Consider the following 16,945-nt stretch of genomic DNA (forward strand, 5'->3'; position numbering starts at 1 on the left):
CAATTAACTGGAATCCGCTCTTGCTAGCTCAGCCACTATCTTCTTGCTAGCCCCCATTTTTTTGCTAGCGTAGCCACAGCAGTTATACTAGTGGCCAATGGCTCACTGGTTACAGCTGATGGCCAACTAGCTACAGTTGATGGCCATTTACTACCTGAGCCGGCACCTTTCCATGTGAGGCCGAGATCCTGGAAACTGCACTCCTGGCTCTATCGCCACACTGCTAGACTCTGACTGAATTTGTGCCCAGTTAACCAGGAGGAGTCCTTTTTGGCAGATATATTCCTTCTTGGGGTCAACATGAGAAAGCTAAAAGCCAGAAATCCTCCTTTAAGAACACAAGCTCTGAAGCCAGAAGTTAGTGTGTGTTTTTGAAGAAGTTTGTGAATCTCTTTGTGCCTTAATTTCTTCATTTGTAAAATGATTTATTATGAGTATTAAACGACTTAATGAATGCAGAACATTGAAAACAGTGACGGGCAAAGCGAGTGCTGTGCCCATGCTGGTGACCACTGTGCAGTACCTGTGCATTTGTTGGTGAGGCGTGCTCTTGATGGGGTACTACTTACCCCACCCCCACTAGATCAGCCATAGCTGCAGGAGTGGAGCCTGGAGTTCTGCTGTCATCATTGAGCATCACAGCTAGGAGTGGGTCACAGCCAGCATCACGCCCTTGAGGCTGCGTTTAAAGGAATGTTTCTGCAGGGCAGCGGCTGTTTTAAATATACGAAATCAAATATACTTTTATCATAAGACGTTAATATAACGCTACAATTATGTTCCAACATGTTCTTCCTTCCACACTGCATCATTAGGTGCGCAAAAATAGCTTGAAGAACATTTCATACGAGCGTTTATTGGGAAGGGTCAAGAGAGACACCCTTCCGCAGCAGCGCAACAGCCTCTGACTACACGCTCTCTACGCTCCTCACATCACGTGGATCCTCGGGGTCTCTAGATGCGAGCGCGTCTCAGACGCCGACGGGAGCGCGCACGTCGCCATACGAACCCGGAAGGCGCCGTTGAGTCACGTGCCGGTGCGCTCCCGCCACGGCGCGCTCCAGGCGGAAGTGAGGTCGGCGGCCGGTGGCTGCGCAGCTTCGGCGGGGAGCGCGGGTTGCGGAGAGGCGGGCCAGGCCAAGCAGCGGCAGAGACGGGGACATCGCGGCTCAGTCCTTGCATCAGAGCAGGCCTCCGCGGCGCTCTCCCCTCGCACAGACCCAACGCCAAGCCCGCCCCGGGCCGGCGTGCGCTGGTCCCCGTGGCGCAGGCCGCCGCCGCCGTCGCGGCGCGGTGAGTTGCGGAGGGAGCCGCCAAGCGGAGCGGGCAGCGAGCTCGGGCCGGGGCTAGCCTCGCTGGCCTGCCGGAAGTGCGGTGCTTTGTGCGGCGGGCCTGGGGCGGCGCCAAGGTCGAGCCCGCCGCTCCGGTCGCTCCGCGCCCCGGAAGGGACCCACTGCGCTTTGTCCCGCAGGGCCGGGCCGGGTTGGGGGGCCTGGGACGCGGAGACTGGGTGGCGGAGCTGGGCGTGGGCAGGTGCGGTGTGGGCGGCGGGGGCCGCTGCCCAGGTGGAGTCATTGCACAAGAATGCTTTCTGTGCCTTTTTAAGGTCCGAGTTAGACCAGATCAGGAAAATGGATGAAAAATGGGGGAGCAACGAGTTATTTCTGTAACTTAGGTTTACGTTAAGATTTTAATTCAAGTGTGTAAACTACCTACAAAGTAAAATTATTTGCCTGGCAGAAGCTTAGTGTTCGCCATCCGACTTGAAAGGCTTTTAATGTTTTCTTCAAAAAGGACGTTTCCTGGGCCTGTTTGGGTTAAGTTTGAAAAAGAGACATTTAGGACGCGTCCACAAATAGGGTCTTTCTCTTTATAGTGTATATGTGTACATTTAACGTATGAGTTAATGTTTCATTAAAGTCATACATAAAATATTTTGGAGTGTTTTGGCATGCAAGAAAATTTTAAAAATGAAAAAGTTTGTTTAGTTCCGACTCCTTAAAATTTTAAGTCATCCTTTTATGGTTTGACATTATTTTCCCAAACAGTCTGTGAAAAGCTAGATTAAAAGTTTTTGTTTTTGATAATAGGGACACATTTTTAAACTTTGGCAAATGAAGTAGTGGATTTTTCTTCATTGACATCCTAGACTTGCACAATTCAAGGCTGTTCACTGGAGATTTGTGTTCTTAACCTAAGCGGGCTTGTAGATACAGTTCGCGTATGTTACTTAAAAACGTTTAGTCGTGTTGTGAAACTCAGGTCTGGTAGAGGTCCCTGAAGGCTTTAAGAAAATTGGAGACAGCTTCATCCTTCCGTTCTGCTGGGTGTTGGTGGTGACTGGAAATGCCAAGGAGGTAGCGCACCCCCTTTCTGCCTCCTGCCTTTCGGAATAATGGAAGGATTGGGCTATGTTGGGCAGGTGCCTGCAACCCAAGAGGAAGGAGGAAGCACCATCGGTTGTTGCTGCTCCTGCCCTCACTTGGGGCCCTGTTATGTTTGTTACGATTTTTGGTTATTCTGCTCTACAACTGCTTTTCAACTCATTTCCATTTTAAGGTTAGACAGAATGATAAAGCCAGAACTATCTGAATTTTCAAATATGGGGACAATGAATAGTGTTAATGGCAAGAAGCAGAGGATTAGAATTGGAAAAAAAAATCTTAAGTATATTTTAAAAATATTACTTTAACTTTTTGCAGGTAGTTTAAAGGGAAATTTTTATCAACCAAACTTTTCTTACATAAATAACTTCTTTACCTGGATCTGTTGAGAAAAATTTTAAAACAGTACACCAGTATGATAGAGTAATAGTTTTCTCATGTCTGTGTTCTACTGTATACCTTTGAAGTCATTCCAGTTCTGAGCAGAAATACATGAGTTTCTCCCAATAGATTGCAAACCTTGGTAGTGAGGTCAAGTTTGAGGGAGTTGAGAGCTTTCTTCTATACTCTTCTTGATGATAGCAGACATTACTGAGAATTGCCAATATTGATTGTACTAAAGGGTATTGTATATTGGTGTCTCAGAGATAGAATTTAAGTCCCTTGAGATTAATTTTGTTGATATGAGCTGTTAATGTATAAGGCCTTTAAAATTTTGTAATTACTATTTTGTATGGGAACTTTGTTTAGGTCATGGCATGTTTTGAAACTAGAGAAAATAGTACAGTCATGGGTCTTAAATATACTTTCCCTCTTATTATTGGATTTTCAAATGGAAGAATTTTTGCTGTCATCTTTTTAAAGGTAAATCTGAGATTTATGATGCAGGTGTCAAACTACTGATAGGAATTCTGACAGTTGAGTCATTCCGAATGGGAAACAAAAAAGTTTACCCTCTGGATCCAGCCTTGGAATTGGGATCCATGGTCTATACCAAATCAGACTGAGAAATTGGGAGTTTCTGAGTGGCCAGTGGAATTAGAATCCCAGGCACAGTAGTGATGGTGGTTTTTTCCCTTTACTTTTTCATTATGAAAATTAAAAAAGTCTAACAATACAATGTACAGCCATGTACCCAACATCTCCATGTAACAGTGATTAGCATTTTGCTGTAGTTTCCCTTTTTTTGGTAGAAATATTTTAAATTATAGACATGTCATTTTTATCCTTATAGGCTTTCGTATGTATTTCTAAAAAATAATACACCTTTACATAACCAAAATACTATTATCACACCTAACAAAATTAACAACAGTTGTTTAATGCCATTTGATACCTACCTACTCCGTATTCGGTTTATCCAAAAATCTCTAAAATACCTTTTTACAGTTTTTTTCAATGTAAACCAGGATCCAAACAAAATCCACTTATGGCCTTTATGTCAAAATTTGTTTTAATCTAAAACTGTCCTCCCTACCCCCACAACTTTTTTTTGTTTTGTTTTGTTTTGTTTTGTTTTGTTTTGTTATGGACCAACGCTTTACTCACATAGAGAAGAGGCAGTGTGAGATCAGCTTCAACAGCTGGTTCCCTGCCCCCACAACTTTTTTCAGACCATTGACTTACTGAAGAAACTGGGTCATTTGTCCTAGAAAGCCCCACCTTTTGGGTTCATGATTGCTTCATGGTAGTTTTCAGCGTATTCCTCCAACTCCTGTCTTTTCCTGTAAACTAGAAGTTAGATGTGTAGGCTCCATTAGATTCAGATTGTAGTGTTTTTGGAGCTGTACACCTTAGATAATGCAGAGTAATTCCATCACATGAAGATGCACATAATGTTAAATAATTTGACTCTTAGTGATGTTAAGATTGATCAGTGGGTTCAGCTTTCATATTCACTAACCAATAAACAGATGTATTTCAATAATTCTCAGTTAGAATATAAGTAAATGTCTCAACATATTTGAAAAGTCCTATGTTTTCTGTTGGATAGTTCTTCAAGAACATTCAGAGGATACGTATGAGCCACCTCTGTGCCATGCACCAGTGAGAGGCAGGTAGACAGGGCTGAAAGGTATTTTCCCTGCCCTTGAGGCACACAGTCTTGGGGAATCTCTTGTCACTTGAACAAGTAACTTAAGGAGCTGTTTGACACTAGTTCACAGACCTTGTCTTTGTATTACCTAGTGCAAGTCCTTTTGTTGAACTGGAGAGGGAACTGCAACATTTTCTTTGATCAATCCTGTTACCATGTTTTCTTACCTATAATTTTTAATTCATTAAATTTTTTTAATCACTTTAGGAAATCTCTATTATTAGCCTCTGCGGAAGTAAAAGTGTTTTCAGGAAAGGTAACCTCTTGAGTAGTTTGGAATTAATGGTATTTAGAATTCAAATGCAATTCTATAGATTTTTTCATGGCAAATAAAGAGTAGAATTTTATTGGTTTAGATTGTAAGTCAGGTCATTGTGGTGTTCAGTGCTTTGAGTTATTTACAGTTTTTGGCTATTATGAATAATGCTTTTATAAACAGTCACGTACAAGTTTTTGTGTCAGTGTGTATTTTCACTTCTCTTGGGCAGCTTCCACCTAGGAATGGAATTGCCAGCTCAGATGCTAAGTCTTATTTCCAACTGCTGTGCTATTCGTGAGCTTCGTTACCTACTAGGTGACATCTCCTGCTCAACCCCACGTTTAAGGGTTTCCACATGATGGTTCTAACCTAACCTTTGTCTCCAAAATCATCTTTGCTGATTCCCTGCAAGTATCCTAAAGCTCCAGACACATATTCCTGCTCAGTATTCCTGAAGTGCACTTTGTGTTTTCTCATTCAGTGTCACAGAGAACGTCTGCCTGGTTGCAGGAAGTCCTGTTGGATAGCATGGACCTAGACTTTCTTTCAGCGCTAGTTGTAGCTGTCACTGCACACTGGCATGGGGTTTTGGTTTAGAAGTGTAAAAAAATTAGACAGCTATCCAGGTAGTAATGTCCCAGTCATTGATGTCCCCAGTTTGTTCCTGATGTAGACTAGAACATGTTACAAAGACTAAGCATATTTTTTTGGTGAACTGAACTGCTTAGTTGTGAATATTCTAAATGAGTCAGGTGAGCTGAAAATTTGAAGTGGTTTGTTTTTGTGTTTTGTCTTTGTAATGGAATTTGAAACTTAGGGTGTTTTGCGGTGTGTATGTATTTTTTGAAAGTCAGCAACTAGTTGCACCTGTTTTGTGCCATTGGTTTTGGTGCTGGTGGTACTGCAATAAACAGGACCCAGTCACTGTTCCCTGCTTGCATAGGGATATGTTAGTTGGGGATGTGGTAGGGAAGGCTAAACAAGTAAATGCAGGTGCATTTTATGTGTTCTTGTTTTTATTTTTTAAATAGAGCTTGTGTTTTAGAGCAGTTTTAGGTTCACAGCAAGTTTGAGCAGAAAGTAGAGTTCCCATGTACTACCTGTTGCCTCCCCCCCCCATGCTGTTTTTATTGTTAACTTGAAGATTGCCCTAATCTTTACTACCACATAGATTAGTGAGTGATTTACTAGATGAGGAATACTGAATAGTCTTAATTAAGCTCACATTTTAAGAATACACTGGGTGATAAAATTCAGAGGAGCTTGCTGGAGATAATAAAGACAATCTTATTTCTATTGAGAGAGAGGTAAAATCATTGTAGCTGTGCAAGTTCTTGAACCCTTCAGGAAAAAAAAAGATTATGCAGGATAGAATATTGAATGGTGGACTGTAGCTAATTTGTCTTTATAAGAAAATATATGTATATTTAACAGAAGTTATTTAAGAAATAGAGAAAAGTGCAAAGAGAACACCAGACCCACCCTATCTAGAGACAATCAGTCTTCATATTTTTATTTCCTCCCAGTTTTTTTCCTATTTGTGCTGGTGGTGCACATGTACGTGCAAATTTGGGATCGTATTGCATAATGCAGTATTGTACCCTTCATTTTTAACTTAATATTGTGTAAATATTTTATTTTTAAACACTCAAAAAGCAACTGCATGACATATTTCATGTTCTGGATAGAGCTGGTTTACTTAACTATTCTCTGTTACAAGGACATTCAGGTTATTTACAGATTTCACTGTTTTAAGCAGGGACATAGAGAATACTTTTCACTTACCTTCTGATGGACTGAAGCTGTGGTCAAGGAAAGATTACAGCATCCTGGTTGGTGTCAGGACTGGGCTGCTGCTTTTCTGTTGTCTTGGTTGGCAGCAGCATGAGATGCCTTGTTTATGTAAAGGAGAGGAAGGACTTGCTACCTGCTCTTTTGAGACACTGGTTCTGGAGAGAAACCTGAGAACAAAGACGTTTGACTAAATCACTTTTTCCCCCCTTTTTAGTTCTTGAAGTCATGAATCCTGTTTATAGCCCTGGTTCTTCTGGAGTTCCCTATGCAAATGCCAAAGGAATTGGTTATCCAGGTAAGCAAGTACAATTTTGTTTCCATTATTGAACTTTGAACACTTGGCAAATTTCCAGGTTACTAAGAATGCCTTCAGTTGACAAACCCAGCTCAAAGTGGCTTAGACAAGGAAGAAAATGTGTTGCTCATGGAACTGGAAAATCAAGGGCTCTGGTAGCTTCAGTGGTTTGGGACTAGGATCTAGTTTTTGTCCTTCCTGGACTTAGCATTACTTCCTCAGTATTGGCTCACTGTTGGTCACAGGTCACACTTGTCCCCTGTGGTCTCTATATTCAGCCCCTCGTATCAGTCCCTTTGCTACTAGCTTCTTTATCTCTGCTCTACAGGAAAGCCCCAAGAGCCTTCTTTTTCTCTTTTCAAACCAGTCCTGTGCTTTGTTCTGATTGGGCTCAGCTTCCATCCCTGGTCCAGGGAGGTGAGTCCACTGATGAATTTAGGTCTGAGCACATTCTTGACCTTTATCAGCGCCAGTTAGTCAAACGTACTTTGAGGGATGGGGTGAAGCAACATGTTGGGGAATAGGAGCTGGCTGGTCAAAAATAGCAAATGCTTGTCCTAATTGGTGACTTTGAACAAGTAGTAATTTGTAATGTTACAGTTTCATTTGGGGTTTTGATAAAATGGTGCAATAGATAACCATAAAATCCTGTTGATTGGGGAAAAAACCTAGAAAATTGAATAAACCTTAAAAATATATATAATTGAACTTACAAGAAAGAAATATCTGCAGTTAAATATGAAAGAGATGTATAAACCAGCACATTTGGTCATTGAACGGATGTTATGCCTGTCCTGGGGGGCATTTTGCTGTTTGTAGTTTTAAACAACCCACATGGGGACAGGAAGTGAGGCCATAGGCCCATGTGAGGCTGGGAGTTGACGTGGGAACCCTCATTAGTCTAGTTCCTCCAGAGGGTGATAATCGCAGTGAAGAGGTAGGTGGAAACAATCCATTCACTGGCTCAGAACGAAATTGGTTTCTCCTTGGGCTCTGGGAAGGGGGGATATCTTTCCTAAGAATATGTAACCATTTAGGGGTGTTTGAGGCTCTACTTTATATTATTTGTACTTCTCAGTGGCCCATAATGAGAAACTAACAAGAAACAATCTTCAGCCTGCAGTGTTCCCTGAGCACCTGACAGGGCAAGTGCGGAACTGTTGGGGAGCACGTTTTCTCAGTCTAGGTTCTGGGGTTGCCAACAAACTGCTTTGAACAGTGCAGAATTATTCATCAAACACATAACATTATTCATGAAGTAAGAGTCACCAGGCATGATAGACTACAGGAATAAAACATCGAGTAGAAACCACATCACACAAACATGTTTAGAATAGCTGAAGATGTGAAAGAAAGAATGAAAACATGAGAGGGGAACTGTGGGGACAGAGCCCCAGAAAGTAGTTTACAGGCTCTCGGCCTCACGTGGAAAGGTGCTGGCTCGGGTGGTGAATGGCCGTCGGCTGTGGCTGATTGGCCGTCGGCTGTGGCCGGTTAGCCAATTGGCTGCTGGTATAACTGCTGCGGCTACGAAGGATTGCCGAGGAGCCGAGCAGAGCCGAGCTGAGCGGAAGAGGAGAGCCGAGAGAGAGGAACAGAGTTGAGAGAGTGGAGAAGAGTCGTCGGTCGGTCGGTTGGAAAAGCTGATGGCAGGTCGGCGTCCGGTGGGCCCAGCCTCCAGTGAGACCGTGGTGGTATGGCTCCCCTACCTATGGCTCCGTGGGTGTTTCTTGTTGGCCTCACCGTATCCTGCGTTCTTATGTGGGGAGCGGGAGCAGAGACCCCGCAGGCCGCCCCGCACGACAGGAACAAAGACACTGGGTGAACAAAAAAAACTAACTAGAACTTAAATGAAAAGAAAAAGGCATTTGAACAAAATTCAGGTTAAATTGCAGGCAAAACATTGCTAAACAGGGAAATAGGAAAGGGGGGAAATAGACCGGTTAAGAAATAGAGATGTTAGAATGAGAAGACTTGAGGAGAATTAAGAGTGCCAGAAGGATTGAGTAGAGAGACTACAGAAAAGGGGTGACAGTGTTTCCCATAATTGATAAAGGTAATTTAGTGATAAAACCTACTACTTTAAAATATTAACACTAGTTTAAGCAGGAAGCTAAATTATTGAAGAAAATCCTGAGTGGATCCACAGCCAGGGAAATAGGGATTACCTGATAGTCCGTATAATAAAACATTGATTGCCTGTCATAAACCGGTTCTGAAAGGGAAAAGGATCTGGGCAAGTCTGTGAGGATACTGAGATATGTACATAAACTTTGTTGCTGCTTTTTGGTTGGTCAAAAGCAGGGACTGACAAACTTTGTGTAAAGGTCTAGGTAGTAGATATTTTAGCATCTGTGGGTTACACTGTCTCTGGTAATTATTCAGCTCTGTCTTTCCAGCATAAAAGCAGCAGTCGACAATACTGAGTGTGTCTGTTTCAGTGCAACTGAAAGGAGACAGTGGGCTGCATTTGTCCTGTGGCCTGTATTTGCTGACCTCTGGTCAAGAACAAGAGCATTGGAGTAAAATACTTTTTAAGGGTTTTTTTGTTTTTTTTGATCTTGAAATTACATTGAAAAGAAATTTCTTTACACCTATCTTGCCAATTTTTTTTTTTTGGTTTTGGTATTTTTAGTCTCCTTGACCCTCATGAAAGTCTGTGTCAACAAGGGTTCAATGCAGGAACTAGTAACCGTTCTGGGTATTTTATACAGGGGTAAGGTAGGTGGTGTCAATATAGGGAATTAATGCACCTACAGAATTTTGAGGCTAGCATAACTTCATTACCAAAAACTGACAAGACGTTACACAATAGTGCTTTCATACTATTTTACATCCTCACCAGCAAATGGAGAGGCTTGTCTATAACTATTGAAAATTTATATTTGATGAAAAAGAAGGAACATTTCCCAACTTCCTCTTTTAATTGTAGTAATGTAATTACTGATATAATCGGTTTACATGTACTATTAATATTATTTTCTAATTCATAGCACCTTTTTTCACTTTCTTTTTCTTCTCTTGATTTAATACTTTTTTATGCAATTTTTCTGTCAAGTTTTAAAAAAATTCTTTTACTATTCTAGTGATGACTAAAGATTACATTTTTACCCCCTTCCTCCTTTTGTTTATTGTTGCCACGCATTAAGACATCACTATTTTTACTTTGTGCAGTCAACATTTATATTAACGCACACATTTATTATTTGCAGTGCTGTTCCTTGCTTTCTGTCAATACATGTTTCTGTCTGGATCATTTTCCTTTAACTGGGACAGCTCCCTTTAGACTTTTGTTTATTTGTTCGTTTTTGTTTTTGTTTTTTTGGTTGCAGGTCTGCTAACATTGAATTTTGTTTTTGTTTATGAAGATGTTTTTATTTTACTTTAATCTTTGGAGCATATTTTTGCTGATTGTATTAGTTACCTGTGGCTGCTATAACAAATTACCACAAAGTTGGTGGCTTGAAAACCACAGAAATTTATTCTCTCACAGTAGTGGAGGTCAGAAATGCAAAATGAAGGTGTCAGCAGGGCATCACTCCCTCTGGAGGCTTGAGGGGAGAATTCTTTCTTGTCTCCTGTAGTTTCTGGCGACTTTCAGCATTTATTGACATGTGGACTTATGGCCACATCTGTCCAATTTCTGCTTCTGTGGTCACATTTCCTCTGTGTGTTTGTTTCTTTTTTTAAAATTTATTTTAAGTGTGTTTTTCCAGGACCCATCAGCTCCAAGTCAAGTAGTTTTTTCAATCTAGTTGTGGAGGGCGCAGCTCACAGTGGTCCATGTGGGGATCGAACTGGCAACCTTGGTGTTAAGAGCACCGCACTCTAACCACCTGAGCTAACCACCTGCCCCTCTGTGTGTTTCTTATAAGGACACTTGTCATTGGATTTAGGATCCCCCCTGGGTAATCCAGGATGATCTTAAGATCCTTAGCATTTATCCATGAAGACCCTTTTCTGAATAAGGTAATAGTTACAGGTTCCAGGAATTTGATGTGTGGTAGGTAACCTTTGTGAGGGGAGGGGGGCTTTTTGGTGTGTGTTTTTTTTGCCTACCACACTGCCTACCATGCAAATTAATTTGGCAGTTACTTTCTCTCAGCACTTTAAAGATATAATTGTATTGCCTTCTGATTTCTGTCAGAATTATTTTTGTTTCTTTGAAGTTAATATGTCCTTCCTCTATCCCCTCACCCCAACTTCCCCACTGCTTTTAAAATACCTTTGTTTTTACTATACTGTGACTAGATGTGATTTTCTTTTTTTTTTTTTTTTTTTTGGTAGTTGTTTTTGCTTAGTGCTCACAGAGCGTCTTGACTCTTGGAGGTTAATTTTTTCCAGCAGTAGCAGTAGCGCTTCAAATATTTTTTCTGCCCCTTTCTCTCTTTCCTGGAACTCCATTTATGAGGTGTGACAATTAAGTTCACGAACTTACCACCGTGCGCTTACATTGGCAGCACTGTATAAACAGCTCAGTAAGGTTTCATAACCTTGGTATATCAGTGTCTCAACTGTGTTCGTGTTGACGTGTGGCAGTGTCTTGCTGAGTGGTATTCATTATTGTTGTGTTTTTTGTGTGCTGTCATGAGAATGTCTGAGCTTGAATTAGAGCAACGAACAAACATTAAATTTCTTGTGAAACTTGGCAAGAGTGGAAGTGAAATCAGGGACATGTCAGTCCAAGTTTATGGGGGATAATGCCGTGAAGAAAACGGCAGTGTACAAATGGATTAATGTTTTTCTGAGGGGAGAGAACGCGTCAGTGATGAAGAGAGGTCAGGGCAGCCAGTAACGAGCAGAACTGATGAAAACATTGCAAAAATTCGTCAAGTTGTGTGTCGGAATTGTCAACTGACTGTGAGAAGCATAGCAGACCAAGTAAACATTGATTAGGAGATGGGAAAACCTTAACTGAAAATCCTGGCATGAGAAATGTGCAAATATGGTCCTGAAGCTCTGATGAGCAAAAGCAAAGAGAATGTGTTTTGCCCAGACCATTTGGAGAGGCAAGACGATGTTTTGGGCCGTGTTACTACTGGTGATGGAACATAGGTGTACCAATAAGATCCTGAAACTGAGCTTCAAAGTGCACAATGGAAGTCAGACAATTCTCCACGACAAAAAAGTTCTGTCAGTCCAAATCAAGAGTCAAAATGATGTTGCTATTCATTATGAATTTGTACCAACTGGACAGACAGTTTACTATTTGGAAGTGCTGAAAGGCTGTGTGAAAAAGTTACATGAAAACGACCTGAACTTTTCGCCAGCAGTTCATTACTTTTGCATCACGACAATGCACCAGCTCACATGGCACTGTCTGTGAGGGAGTTTTCAGCCACTAAACAAATAACTGCATTGGAACACCCTCCTTAATCACCTGATCTAGTCATAGGGGGCCACCCTATGATTTCTTTCTTTACCTGAAGATAAAGGAAATATTGAAAGGAAGACATTTTGATGACATTCAGGACATCAAGGGTAATACGATGACAGCTGTGGTGACCATTTCAGAAAAAGAGTTCCAAAATTGCTTTGAAGGGTAGACTAGGCACTGGCATCAGTGCATAGCTTCCCAAGGGGAGTACTTCAAAGGTGACCATAGTGATACTCAGCAATGAGGTATGTAGCACTTTTTCTGGGATGAGTTCGCGAACTTAATTGTCACACCTCATATAAGTATTTTAGATTATTTCATTCTGTGTCATGTCTCTTGCACCTTTTTTTGTATTTCCATTTCTCTGAGCTTTAATGTCGATATTTTATACTTACCTGCTTCCATTTTGCTAATTCTGCTCTAGTTTGCTGTAAAACCCATGTGTTGAATTGAGTCTTTTCATCTACTCCATCTTCTGTTTTTTCCAAGATTACTACTCACGGTTATTTTAAAGACCTTATTGGCTGACTACAGTCTCTGGATCACTTGTGGTGCATTTCTGTTGTGAATTTGTCTTTATCTTTGTTTTTTCAGGCATATGGTCCTATCTCTTGGCATGCCTACTGTTTTTACATCTGTTTTAATACAGTGTATTTTTATTGTTTTAATACAATGTAATACAGTGTATTAAACATCATAGGTGGTCCATTAGATGTCTTCCTTTGCTAGGTAGACAGCATGTTGATTGATCTTTTTTTTACCCCCAGCTCTGTTGGGGAATGGTTGACAAAAATTGTATATATTTAGGTACAACATGGCTTTTTTAAGGTGAATGTGATGCTTTAATATATGTATATGTTGTGAAATGATTACAGCTGAGTATCTCCGAATGCCATCACATTGGAAGTTACAGTTTTAATATATAAGGTTGGAGGGGACATAAGCATTTAGTCCATAGCATGCCCCAGGCCAGCTGAATCCATACATTCTAATTTCTTCTTCATAACACAAGAGGTGGCGAACACAGATGGAATCAGAAGTGCAGACGTTTGCAGGGAGGATGACACTTGTGAAGGCCCGGTGGAGAGGAAGTAGACTGGGCAGGGAGGGCCTCGGGACTGTGATGCACGTTTCCTGAAATCTCAACTCGGCGGGGAGCTGTGGGGCACGGATTGGCAGTAATAGGAGACCCTCGTTAGGCAGAAGTGGCCCCGGACGGTGCTGCTCCTGAAGACGGTGAGCCCATGCACTCCTCACGGCTGAATCGCGGGTTCTTTTCTGACGTAGAGATGCAGGCGGTGTTCACGTTGCTTTACCAATGTGATGTATTCTAGTAGGCAGCATCCCAGACCATCTCACAGAGGTTCGCCTTGTTCTTTTTTTATATGTGACGTAATGCTGCTGCATAACTCTCCATCTGCTGGCGGCCAGGATTTTGACTATAACACGTAATGTTTTATTTGATGTCGCTTTTGTATTCACATGAATTATTAACGTTGTGGTTTAGTTTTTATGAAGGATTCCTCATTTGTATTAATAAAGATGAAGTTGGAAGTGGGTTGTGAGATTGGCTTTTCCCAGTTTCGGGTGTCTGTGGTCCCAGTTAGAGCCCCTTCAGCACTCTTGTTACTATTGCTAAGTAATAAATTATGGGGTTAGAATCCTGAATAAAACTTTCAGAAGTATAGAAGTATTGGGAGTTTCCTGACTTGAGCTTGGGTTGTTGTTGTTTTTTTGTTTGTTTGTTTTTTAATTTTATTTTATTAAATTTATTGGGGTGACAATTGTTAGTAAAATTGCATAGATTTCAGGTGTACAATTCTGTATTACATCATCTATAAATCCCATTGTGTGTTCATCACCCAGAGTCAGTTCTCCTTCCATCACCATATATTCGATCCCCCTTACCCTCATCTCCCACCCCTCATCTCCCACCCCTCATCTCCCACCCCCCTTACCCTCTGGCAACCACTAAACTGTTATCTATGTCTATGTGGTTTTTTTTTTGCATTCCAACTCAGTCTGTGCTGAATTTTTCAGTTGTGAAAAGTTGTAAGCATTTACTCGTAGGTTTAAAAGACATGATTATGATTGTGACCCGTCACAATTCTGAGGAAAGGAGATAACTAGTAGAAACTGCTCAGCCAGCGTAGTGCTATTGGGCTCCTATTAAGTCAGTCTAGAGTTCTGATGAAGAAGGTAAGAACGACTGGGTCTTGGGGAGCCCTGGTTATAAAATCATGTTACTCCTTCAGATGATGACATCAGATTGTTCTGTGTGTTTTTCTCCAGCTGGTTTCCCCATGGGCTACGCAGCAGCAGCTCCTGCCTATTCCCCCAACATGTACCCTGGAGCGAATCCTACCTTCCAAACAGGTATGCAGACCAAATGTGCTGAATGACAAAGGAGCTTTGTGCATGCAGCTGGGAGAGTGTAAGGTGGGTGGATTTTGAGAAGAGTAGATATGGAACTAGAATTTGGGGTTGATATGATTTCTTGGTTCATAAGATTAATCTTGTTGATAAGGGCAATGAAAGCTTAATTCTTACTACATGTAAAGCTTTAGATATTGCATTTTTGATGTCCTTCCACAACGTAGATCTTCATTCTGATCATAGCTTGTTACAGATAAATAGTTGTGCCAGAGCATGTGTTTATGAAATATAGGTATGAAGTATTGGTTACTAAAAAGTAAATATCTTGCCATGTTAATAGGTGGAATTTTCATGTTGCTAACATTTGTAGAGATTTCTTTTAAGATTACTTCAGCACTTTGATTGTAGTTTTAAAGGAAAGTATTTTCTATGTAAGGTGCATGAGAATATTGTCAGATTTTCGAAATTAGTGAAACAATTGAAAGTGGAATTGGTTTGGCTCTGAACCTTATAAAGATTTTAAATATTTAGTGGGACTTTTTTTTGAGCCTGCGCTCTGGTGTTGGCTCATTTCGAGCTTTTTCACTCAGACTGGACTTTGTGACCCTGCTGCGGTGGGGCTACCTCTGACCTCAGGCGGGGCCTCACTGGTCGGTGGCGTGCTTTCTTGTCCTCCGGAACCCCAACTTTAGTTAACTTGGACAAAACAGACAGCATTCGTGTCCTTCTCCTGAACGTTTATTAATCATGAAATTCTTCCTTTTATCCATTCCCACTCCAACCATCTTTGTTCAGCCTATACCTCACACCCAGGGATGGCCTCTTCTTTCCCAAGTAGTTTTTGGTTTTTGTTTGTGCCTAGTTTTATTCACACTCTTTCTCTCCTACCTGGACTGGAGTATCTGCTACTTTGCATCTGTCTTTTGGGGTCTGTTATGGAACATCCCTTCCCTGGGGTCAACAGTATTGTTACTACTCACTGGATTTTTTAACAGCTAAATGGCACCGCCCATCTCCTTTTGTAAACCATCTTACCTTGTTTCACCTTTGAAAAACAGCTGTATTGAGGTATAAATGACGTACGGTAAACTGCACATATTTTAAGTGTTACAACTTTTGCATTATATCAAAAGTTTTATAACTTTTGATGTAATGCATACCACCTTCATAATTGAGAGTGAACATATCTCTCACCTGCAGAAATTTTTGCTGCCCCATGGTAATCCCCCCCCCCCAGGCTCCGGGAAATGACTGATCTGTTTTCTCTCATTATAGATCATTTGAATTTTTCTGAAATTTTATATTAATGAATCATATGGAATGCACTTTTGGGGGGGTAGCTTCTTTCATTCAGCATAATTATTTTGACATCCATGTTGTAGTGTGTATCAGTATGTTATTTCTCTTTATTGTTGGGTGGTGGTCCTTGTATGGAAATACCAGGTTGCTTATCATTCACTAGTTGATGAACATTTGGATTGTTTGCAGCTTTTGGCTGAAACTATATTAATATTTATGTACAAGTCTTTCACTTTCTTGAGTAAATAACAAGGAGTGGAGTGGCTGCTTCTAAAGGCAGTTGTATCTTTAACTTTCTAAGAAAGGGCCAGACTGTCTTCCAAAGTGGTTGTACCATTTTTATGTTCCCACCATCAGTATGTGAGTTCTGTCGCAGGAGGCTCACAGGAAGTCCAAGAGAGGACTCCACCTGGAGCTATGGTGACAGGGTTCTTGTCTCCTCACAAGAAAGAATTCAAGAGCGAGACAGATGCAGGAAAGCAAATGTGATTTATTGAAAATGAAAGTACATACTTGAGAGGAAAGTGCAGGTGAACTCAGAGAGGAGTTGCTCTCTAGGAAGTCCTGAGGCATTTATACCTCCTGACAGGTTTTGGCAATGTCCCATTGTAGTAACTGCAATGCAAATGAGATTATAATTAGCTAATTATAATTAGGTCAGGTCATCGTCTTAGGGATCAGCCTTGCTGGAAGAAACTGGTTCTTGTTTTTCTCCAGCTGCAGGTCCTGGAGACAGTCACTGAGTTACTGGTGTAACCATTGAGGCAGTGGGTTTGTAGTAATAGCTCATAGTTTTAATTTGAGCTTATCTAATGACTAATAGCATTGAACATCTTTGCATGTGCTTATTTGCCATTTTCTTTGGTTAAGTGTTTGTGTACATCTTTTAATATTTTAGTAAGTTTTTGAGTTTTTATTGAGTTTTGAGAATTCTTTATCAGATACATGATTTGCAAATATTTTTCTCCCAGTCTGTGGCTCTTTACATTCTTTTAATAGTGTCTTTAAAAGAGTAAGAGTTTTTTTAAATTTTGTTCTTTTATGGATCATGCGTTGATATCATTTC

The 16,945-nt window shown here is 41.0% G+C and overlaps 1 protein-coding gene across 6 annotated transcripts in view; it reads left to right on the plus strand.

The window, feature by feature from the left end:
- The first annotated feature begins 1,159 nt into the window (after positions 1–1,159).
- FAM168B (family with sequence similarity 168 member B) overlaps positions 1,160–16,945 on the plus strand; it is a 42,967-nt gene continuing 27,181 nt past the window's right edge. For all 6 annotated transcript variants that reach the window (XM_019719016.2, XM_074325082.1, XM_074325083.1 and 3 more), the window contains exons 1-3: positions 1,160–1,293; positions 6,747–6,827; positions 14,497–14,580. In XM_019719016.2, the coding sequence (XP_019574575.1) occupies positions 6,758–6,827; positions 14,497–14,580 (154 nt within the window). In that variant the 5' untranslated portion in view covers positions 1,160–1,293; positions 6,747–6,757. The remainder of the gene's footprint in view (positions 1,294–6,746; positions 6,828–14,496; positions 14,581–16,945) is intronic.

The sequence above is a fragment of the Rhinolophus sinicus genome, linkage group LG02, assembly GCF_036562045.2.
Source record: "Rhinolophus sinicus isolate RSC01 linkage group LG02, ASM3656204v1, whole genome shotgun sequence".
NCBI classification, from domain to species: Eukaryota; Metazoa; Chordata; class Mammalia; order Chiroptera; family Rhinolophidae; genus Rhinolophus; species Rhinolophus sinicus.